Source organism: Lygodium microphyllum, chromosome 22, assembly GCF_053477565.2.
Source record: "Lygodium microphyllum isolate KBCC chromosome 22, Lygodium_microphyllum_v1.1.10, whole genome shotgun sequence".
Taxonomy (NCBI): Eukaryota; Viridiplantae; Streptophyta; class Polypodiopsida; order Schizaeales; family Lygodiaceae; genus Lygodium; species Lygodium microphyllum.
Window position 1 is genome coordinate 28681760 of NC_141156.1, and position 10332 is coordinate 28692091.

The window sequence follows — 10332 nt, forward strand, 5'->3', positions numbered from 1 at the left end:
TGTTTGGATATCATGATGAAACATGAAACATATTTTGCTAGTGAATATTGACTTACATATATTTCAAAAATATATAATTCAAATGTTTTGCTTGGTAATTTATCCATAACTTGCCGAGAGATAAACCATCTTCCAATTAACCTAATATTAAGTAAGAGTCTCTTCAATGTTAATCCATAGTGCCCATTGCATATGTATCTAAAAAATATGTTATAATACATATCATGGAGTTATCATGCATGTTTCATTAAGAGTGATTATCATTCATTATTTGTTGAGTGTAGAAAAGTAATAGTTAGAATGCTTGTACTATTCTTTCCTTGAATACTTTCAAATATAAGCATATTTAAGTATTGTTTCTTGTTAACTTTGAATTTAATAAGTGTGCTTATGGATTGTTCATCTCTTTTGATTTTTGTTTTGTTTAATGATTTTGGAATAAAATATTGAAGTGGTGAATAGCATAAAATTAATAAGCCATGAATTTAAGGGATGAATTCTTGAAAATATTAATAAAGCAATGTGTAAATACCAAATAAGCTTAGTAAAAGGTCATGATAATAACATATAAAGATTTCAATGTAGGTATAATCAGAATATATTTCAATGTAGACAAAAATATATAATCTCTAATGTAGATATGATGAAAAGGTATTTATGATTAATTGTGTAGAATTGTAAGCATCTCCAATCCTACCTTGATATTTATGATCCATTTTGTGAAATTGGATGCCATGTCAAATCCTTCCTTCAAAAAACCAAACTTGAATTTCATTTTCTCAATTTTATATTCTAAAATGCCCCCAAATATAGGACAACTAAGTTTCCCACTTCTCACATTCCATTGCTTATACAAAGTGCACAATTATGGTATTGAGATTAGATCCATTGATCTCCACTTTTCATTTGCATATTCTCCATGTAGGACATTATTAGTCTTAAAGAACTTGAACTTGCCAAGACCTTGTGGTTTGTTTGATATGAATTGGCCTTCATAAGAGTTTCCATCTCTAAGTACCCATTCCCCATGATCAAAATTTCCAAGAGCCCAAGTTCCACAATACTGCAACAAATTTACATTTAATTTGATCAACTTTATTTTTCTTTTGATTTTAGCTAATATTGAATTGTTCAAAAAATAAACAAACATTTTTTTATTGTCATTCATCAACAAGGCACCATATACTAAAATTCCCAAAGACACAAGTTCTTGTTTTTTGGGAAATATCTGATATGCAAATAGAGTGCATTAACATTCTAAATTGTGCAAGTTTAAAGAAGGCCATGGCACACCTGGCTCATGCTGTCTTTGAAATAATACGTACCCACACCATGTCTTTTATTATCAAACCAATCACCTTGATAGATATCACCATTCGCATATGTATAAATCCCATAGCCTTCTTTTTTACCAGCTTTCCAAGATCCTAATAAATGCTCATTCAAGTAGAATAAGATGTAAGACAAGATGAAACAATGACATATTGAGAATTCCTCCAAGCTGACAAGCATTAAATGGATGGGTGTAAAAAATGTTTGGAAATATGAAAAGGCCAACCATCATATGAGCTATTGTTGGGATATTTTTGTACTCCAAGACCTTCCTTAAGATTGCTACTATATTGTCCATCATAAACTGCCCCATTTGCAAACTTGTAGACACCATGCCCTTGCTTCTTTCCCATGTCATATGAACCTTCGAATGTGTCTCCATTTGTGTAGTTTGCAACTCCATGCCCATGTGGTATGTGATCAACGAGCTCACCACTCCAAATCTTTCATACATCAATGAATCATCAACAAATAGCCATGCCATTTAGCAAAACACATATGCATGATAGAATGATCTCCCCCCAAAAATCAAACAAAATGATTAAATAAGTCATGTAACAATTGCAACAAAACCTTGATACAAACATACATAAATTAGTTTAACAATTCATAGAAGAAAATGAAAAAAAAAAACATGCAAAAAAAGCCAAACAAAATCCATATAACAAAAAAACAATCAACCACCCACTTAGTAAATTTAACAACTAGTGAAAGTAGTTATTACGATTAAAGACATTATAAAAGAAAAAATAAACAATTCTTCACTCACAAGCATTCACATTAAAAGCTTAAAGGAATAACAATATCATGGCTTGAAAAAAAAAATTGAAACCAAAAAAAGGATAAAAGAATGAAATGATCATATAGTAAGAACACCCTACTAAGAAAAACCATGCATTAACTTTACTAATTGATCAAAATTGTGGTTTGCTTGAAAACATACTAAAATAGAAAAAAATAAAAATCAACAAATCATGGCCAGATAATTGTTTACAAACCAAAAAAAGAGAAGAAATTAAAAGATTATGAAACAAAAAATTATACTAAAAGCAACCATGCATTGACTTTACTAATTAGTCAAAATAGTAGTGTGCTTGAAAATTTATGAAAAAAAGAAAAAAAAAAGAAAGCACAAATCATAGCCCAAAAAAAAAAAACATAAACAAAGAAATATAAAAAGTATCATGATAAAGCAATAACATTTTGAAAACACCAAAAAATAATGTGCACTAGCATGAATAGGAGCATTGCCCTTTTATTTCCAAGAAGAGCTCATACCACTATTTTCGTTCCAATTTGTTTTAGAAAAATAGAGAAAGATTAGGAAAAAAGTGAATTTAAGAAAACTAAATCAACTCTTTACTTAACAAGTCTCAATAGTGGGCCATTAGTGAACTAGGGTAAATTTGCAAAGAAGAATCACATTGTGAGTGCACTATCTTAATAAGATATGCCCTAACAACCAATGCTAACAAACAAAGACAATGATAAGGAAAGTAGAGGTGAAGCAAAAAACCTATTGTAACAATCATGCATTGGCTTTAGCAAAATAATCCAGATAGATCATTGCTTGAAAACATTTTCTCTAAAAAAGATTGTGCCTTAGAAACCTTAAGGAAAATATAAAAAAGAATACTGGAAGATTGTTAAGATTTGAAGAAAACCATGAGATGACAAGCAACGAATAATAAAATGGGGAAGACTAACAAACTATACCATGACATGTTCCCCTTCTTCCTCTTGCTCATCATCTTCATTATTAGACATGGTAGCAAGTGTAAGCGCCGAGGCTCTCTACCTGTGTATATGATATTACATCAAACTCACCTTCTTGCACTCAAATGTTAATAGATAACTCTAGAGACTCCAAATATGAAGTGACTTGTGATTATCATTTTCATGTCGCTATTACCTATAATTGCTACCACATTAAAGCTTTCCCAATGTAAAATAATTGAGAAGAGATTGAGGCAATACTTGCTCTTGTAAAAAATGAACAAGAACGAGGTCATGATTAATTTGATGTATAAGACAGCTTGATGACCAGTTTCTTGAAAATAAGTTTATTACAAAAATGAAAGCCATTAATACGGACTATTAATTGAAAAGTTCCAAAACAAAGCTTAAAATTTATAACATGGACCAGTTCCGCAACAATGGGAGCTTGCACCTCTTTGTTAGCAACATCATACGTGAAAGAAAGCAAGGGCGCCTCGGCTCTCTAACCACGCCCAGCCAGACATTTGCTCACTTGAAATTCTCTGATTTTTCTTAAAAAGATCCCTGTTTACTGATAATGGACCAATCCAGCATGTACACCATCGGCACCTCCTGAAAACAGCTCTGAACTACTGCAGTAGCATACAGCAGCCATGTTGGTGTCTAGTAGTTCAATATGGCGAACCAAAATGACTGAACCATTCACTTTCACCACCAAGTTCATGCCAGGTCTGTTGACGACCCAACATCCGGCCTGAGAAAGGTGATCAGGATATCATTTCAAGAGCCCAGAATATCGATAAGTTTTTCGCAAATTGATGGACTCTATCAGAATACGCTAGGGTTTGCAGGAGTAAATGCAGTCTGTGTGAGCAAGCAGCCACACCACTAACAAATGAACTCAAACAAGGAATTTCCCTTAGGAGAATGAACTCCCCGAACAAACTAATGATATAACAATGGATGGATGCTTCAGGGGCACAGGTCTGTCCAGCGGCCATGGTCTCTGAAGGGAGCCGGTTGAGGGACGCGGGAGTGTTTGCATCATCAACGAGAGGAAGCAAGTGGGGTTGATGAATATAATCTTGTCAATGCCCAACTCATTGAACGGACAATAAATCTCTCTCTGCCTCTCTCTCGCGCGCGCGCGCGCGTTTTTCTTCTGCGCTTAATCACATGAATGACGAGGAAATGCAGCCATACCTTCGCCGGTCTTCGTCTTCCCGTCCAGAGACAGCGATTCCGTGGAAATAACCAACTCTTCCGGCGACGACCTTATCAAATAATGAACTGGATCACGCCATCGTCCCTTCCAATATTTAGCCTTGGCCTTCAAATGTCATGTTATACGAGAACAACGTTTTCTTTGCATGGGGTCAAGTGATGGCGTGGGAGTGAAGGAAGATGGTGGAGATCTAGCCGCCTAGACGGGACGCAATGGGAAGAGCTTAGTTAGCCCTTATCGCCGCCATTGGACCGGCAACATTTCTTTCAAATATTGACATGTCGGCTTACGATAAATCACAAGCTTGCGAGCTTGTCGTCTTCTCCACCTGGACATGTGGTCTCCGCTCCTACGGCTAGGTTGAGCTGCCTCTCCAAGTCCTTCTCGATAGAGCAGCTTGGTATTGCTATGCTCCTCCCCCTTGCCACACTGCGAGTTTGGTATGCCTACAATGGTTTGAGTCATTTGCTTAATCTGGTTTGTCAGTGTTGTCACAAGTAACTCAAGTTCCCATATTGTCCATTGAAAAGATAGGAGATCTCCCATATGAAAGTCCAAAGAACTCCTAGAAATGAGCTATCTCCATCTACATTTCCCAACTTGGTCTAAAGTTGGTTGAGAATCATGCTCTTAGAAACAAGCTCCAAGTTCTTAACAATACAACTATTGGTAAAATCTTGAAACATGTATGAAATTCCACCTCCCAAAATACTCTGTAGCAGCAATGAACCTTTTGTTCTATCGATGCACACAAATTTTCACATTCAAATATGTAGTCTAAGACATTGAGAATCTAATTTCGAAACTTCTTATCGATATCATGCTTGGATGGAAAGGTTTTCCTATTCCATACACCTCTTATTTGCTATTCCAATGTTAATATTTATTGTTTAAATCAAGTTTTTCTATGTGAATCTCTTTAAGAATATCATGCTTAATAGTAGAAAAATGCATTTATGCAGTTTTATAATTTATTCATACTTAGATATCATTCAAAATTGAATTTGTCAATGTGGCTTAGCAATATTAGATTGTTTTGGGCCACTTTTCATTTATATTCATAAGCTCATATATTGCAATGGTTGTTGTTTATGTGTGGTCAAGAATCTAAAGTTCACCACTACAATAGAAATGAGGCATTGACGTGCATGTTAGACGCACAAAGCCGGGCGCGTCTATCATTGCGTCTATATGTGCGTGTAAAAGAGCGTGTAAATAGATACGAATTTTGCATCTACATATCCGCGTAAATAGACGCCAATATAGACGCACCACCAGACGCGCAATTATTTAACCACCTAAAATTGGACTTAATATAATAAAAAAACCAAAGTAAATAATTATTTAACCACCTGAAATTGATTCTTGAGTATGCAAGTGTGCGCATGATAAAAACCATAGAATTAAGAATACACATTGAATCATTGAATTAAAAAACCAGAGTTAATTTTTGCATTGCTCTCTAATGAATGGAAGTTCCTCCAGTTGACAAGCCTGATATAAGTAATTAGTGGCAAGTGACAGAAACCTTATTATACAATTAGTAGCAAGCATTGCAATATGTATCTCGTAATTTCTCTACTTGAAGATGATAAAAAATACTTCCTTTTTATTATGGAAAATTCAATTTAGCTTTAAACTTGACTATTGATTCTTGAGTATGCACGTGTGCGCATGATAAAAACCATAGAATTATGAATACACATTGAATCATTAAGCAAATTAAGTATGTTAGAGTGAACGATCCATCTCATCTTCAATGACATCAGCCCTTGCTAAACTATCTACTTCTAGGTCTATGTTACCAAGAGGTAACGAAACAAATAAGTCTATCTCACTATCAGATGTGTTGCTATATTGCTCAATAACTTCATCAATATCATCGACAATCACATTATTGTCTTCTTTTGTGTTTTCTTGAACATCCTCACGAGGTTCATCTTGTACTATATCACGCATATCATCCATTATGGTGTCATCATGCACATCATCATTAATTGTTGGATTGTCATCTGCTATCTCCATGTCGGTAATATTACTATATATTGGTTTTGAACGATTAGATATAGGGATGACATACCACCATCGGTTATTGTTTACCATTGGATGATACACAACCTGTATTTGAAAAACAAAAGCAAGAAACTTAAATACTTATTATATTGTGTATATGTATCACATGTATACATATTAAAAAATTAGCTTTTGCATATATACCTGCTCGCATTGTTGAGGTAGTACTAATGTGTCATTCTTGTTTTGGTGAAATTTTGTAGAGTTAATGATTACAAAACCACTTGGATAACGTCTAATTGTGCAATGGTCACCATTTGTTACCACTTCTTTAAACCACTTCACATTCAGTACATATATAAAGAATCATCTGAAGTCAAGCTTTAGAATATCTTGGATCAAGCCACAATAACCTTCCATGGTACCATTGGCATTCTCGAAGTGAGCAAGGACACCACAATCTTGGGTATTTCTCTTTTCATCTATATGTTGAGTTCGAAGATGTTTACCCTCACACCAAATAGCATTGAATAATGTGCACTAGTAGTAAAAGATAAAAGATCAAACATGTCAATTATTTATATAAAATATAACTTATAGAAACAAATTAATTGATAGTATATCTCACCTTTGATAAGCAACCTCGTGCGTATTCCCACTCTTCTTGAGATATATTAATTTCCTTCTCTTTTTCCATTCTCTCCATTTTCTCATGTAACCAATCTATATCAATATGACCTGGGAGCACATTTAGATGATCTGGAAATGAGACATTACGTCCATATCTGGTGCGAAATGCTTGTCTTTCGCTTTTTCTTCTTGCCCTTGCTTCATTATATAGTGTCACCCATTTGCTCATTATATCACTATTGAGCACACAAAAACTATTTAACTTACGAAGTTCTTCTTTTGTTAGCACTTTACTCATTCCTTTTCCTTGAGGTATTATAGAGGTCATCCTCAAGTCTTCATCATCTTTCCATGGTAGTGGTTGAGAGGGGTCCACTTCAACAAGATATTCAGAGATATAAACAAGGGATGATTGCACTAACCAACCCTCAGCCATGCTTCCCTCAGGCCGTGCTATTTGCCTCACAAAATCTTTCAAGGTTTTCATAAAGCGCTCAAGAAAAAACATCCACCTTGCATGAACTGCCCTACAAAGTGCGATCTCATCAATCAAATGTACGAGTAAATGTAATTGAGTAGTCAAAATGGATCAAGGAAAAATTTCCTCCACCAAACAAACCACCTCAACAGATAATACTCGAGCATCTTGCAATGTGTTTGGATCAATTTTCTTCGAGCTCATGTATCTGTCAAGATGTATTTGAGAATTGTTTATTTTTGTGTAGAAATTTAAATATATATAATGAAAAAATACAATGTATACACACCTCACAAGCTCTCCCATCTTGTAAATGATATCACGTATATCTTTGGATACACAATGGGATATGCTAGTAGGAAGTACGAACTGAATGTAAACAATATTCATAGATCAAATGATTAGTTGAGGAAAAAGCCATCATACCCCAAAGTTTACACATAGTTACTCCACTAATTACTATCTTCATGGTTAGAGATACCCTTACTTGAATCATTTTGTGCCAATCATGGGGCTTCAAACTAGATAGTTGCTCCACACCTCTTTTCTTTTTCTTTATGAAGACTCCCTTGAGACATCTCATACATCCTGTGGGTGTTCGAAAGCTACATATTTGTTCCTTCACTATTTTTTCCTCGTTCTTTGACAACATCCAAGGTGCATGGGGTAGCTCAATCTTTCCTCTGGGTCCAATGCGTGGCCAGGCTTGTCCTTGACGACATCCAAGGTGCATGGGGTAGCTCAATCTTTCCTCTGGGTCCAATGCGTGGCCAGGCTCGTCTCATGCGACCAATGTTACGTAAACCTGAACAAACAAGTGAATTAATAAAATGCAATTGATTCAAGTCTTGAATTTCAAATATAGAGTTATATACATGTACCTGAACACTCTCCGTATCCTGGAAAGTCATGCATGGTCCACAACAACATGGCCTTCAATGTGAAATCTCTAGAGGATGCAGATGCGCTTGTATCTTGCACCTCAATACCTTCCCATAACATTTCTAACTCTTCAATCAAAGGCTCTAAGTAAATGTCCATGTTTTTTACCTTGTGCTTTCTAGGAATCAGAAGGGACAACATTACATGTCCCTTTTTAATTGCCATGGATGGAGGAATATTATAGTTCACCAATACCACTGGCTATACACTGTATGATGCTACGTATAGTGGATCATTTGGCTTCGTAGAGTGACCTTCTCCCTGAACCGGTTGCGAAAATAGATGGTATACCATGTTGTCCAAAATCTCATCCTCTACGACTTGATGGGGCATTTCATGAGGGCTACTATCATGGTCGTGAGTCTCTACTCTTCTTGAAGACTCTGCCTCCTCGCGTCGACGTTTTGCAGCCTCTCGACGCCCGGGAGGGAGCATCTGAGGATGTGGCACCGCATCTCAACCACAAAAGGGAGTTACATGTACGTTGATATAAATTGAGTAACATAGACTAGCAATCTTAGTGGTTAAAAAAAACAATGAATACCGGTGATTTTTCTCAGTCCCATTCTCCATATAAGCTGAGGTGTGACATTGCAATTCGACGTGCTCAAAAAATACACCCTCGACAACGATCACACATGCATTTAATTTTTCATCGTAGACATGCATCTCGATTATGAAGACGTAATGTTTCATCCTCACTTGAGGATGTGCTCATTGACTCATCAACATGCACCGCACTAGGTGATGACGACGACATGATTAAACCTAATTCATGACAACATCAAAATATTTGTCATTCATATGTTTACATAAAAACTTCAAGCTAGTGTATTGATTATTCTAAGATCTCAATTTTAAATACACAAAACTCATCATAAATACATTAAAACTTATTGTAAGAATTCACTATCAAAACTTATCTTAAAAACAAAAAATTATGATAAAGTCTAAATGCGCGTCTATATCCGCATTTACGTATGCGTCTAAATTTGCATCTATTTGTGCGTCTAAGTTCGCATCTATACGCGCGTTTACATAAACCTTAGACATGCATATACATGCCAAAATAGACGCACACGTCAAAATTCAAACCATACTTAAATCATTTCTTTTCAAACTGTCCCTTTCCTTTCCTGCGTTTTTTGTGGTTCTGAAGCTCGAGTCTAGCCGACATGCAGTCTCTTCATGCCTCACCTCCTCATGACTCACCTCTTCTTTCATTTCAAACACACAAGAATGGAAAAAAGAAAGCCAAGGAGAGGAAGAAAGAGAGAACAAGAGGAAGAAGAAGCAGCAAGCAAGCATCAAGGGAGGGTAACTTACCAAGGAGAGGAAGAAGGAGAAGGAAGAAGCGCCACCACCTGCCACACCAAACACCCAAGGTGAGTCTCTCTCTCTCTCTCTCTCTCTCTCTCTCTCTCTCTCTCTCTCTCTCTCTCTCTCTGTGTCTCTCTCTTTCTCTCTCTGCTTTTTCTGTGTATTAGGATTTCTGATTCCATTATGTATTGCATTTTGTAAATCATGAATGGCGATCATTAGACTAAAATCAGCTAACTGAGTTCGTCTGCCAGCGTGTCTACATTTCAATGTAGATGCCGGTATAGACGCGAAGAAATGTTTTCTCTCATTGCGTCTGAGGACGCGTCTCAGAGTGCGTATGCTGGCACGTGTGCTCTGCAGTCTACACTTGATGATACACACGCACGCCAGAGCATTGACCTAGAATACACGTCTGACAGCGCGTCTATACTGCATCTCAGATGCGGATATAGACGCGCTCTGGACAGAGGGTTGACTTTAGGAACACGTCTGAGAGCACGTCTAACCTGCAATTTAGACACGGTCATACACGCGCCAACTCTCCTAGCTCTAATAAAAAATATATATTTTTACAATGACGAATGTGACCAATCCCATGTCTGTGTTTATCAGTTTCTTGTTTATGAGAAGCATTAGCACTTAAGTTTTATGCTCAATGTCTAAAGAAAGC

General features: G+C 36.2%; 1 protein-coding gene across 3 annotated transcripts; it reads right to left on the minus strand.

The window, feature by feature from the left end:
• Nucleotides 1–669: 669 nt before the first annotated feature.
• On the minus strand, nt 670–4458 carry LOC148016985 (uncharacterized). Of its 3 annotated transcripts, none has more exons than XM_087662992.1 (5): nt 3525–4245; nt 3049–3130; nt 1559–1775; nt 1294–1427; nt 670–1063 (listed from the first exon to the last, which is right to left on the minus strand). In XM_087662992.1, the coding sequence occupies exons 2-5, from the start codon at nt 3097–3099 to the stop codon at nt 866–868; spliced, it is 600 nt and encodes a 199-aa protein (XP_087519118.1). In that variant the 5' UTR covers nt 3100–3130; nt 3525–4245; the 3' UTR covers nt 670–865. The 3 variants fall into 3 exon arrangements, with proteins under 3 accessions (XP_087519118.1, XP_087519119.1, XP_087519117.1); XM_087662993.1 differs by having other exon boundaries at nt 3503–4245; XM_087662991.1 differs by lacking the exon at nt 3525–4245 and adding an exon at nt 4255–4458 and having other exon boundaries at nt 671–1063.
• Between the last annotated feature and the right edge of the window lie 5874 nt (nt 4459–10332).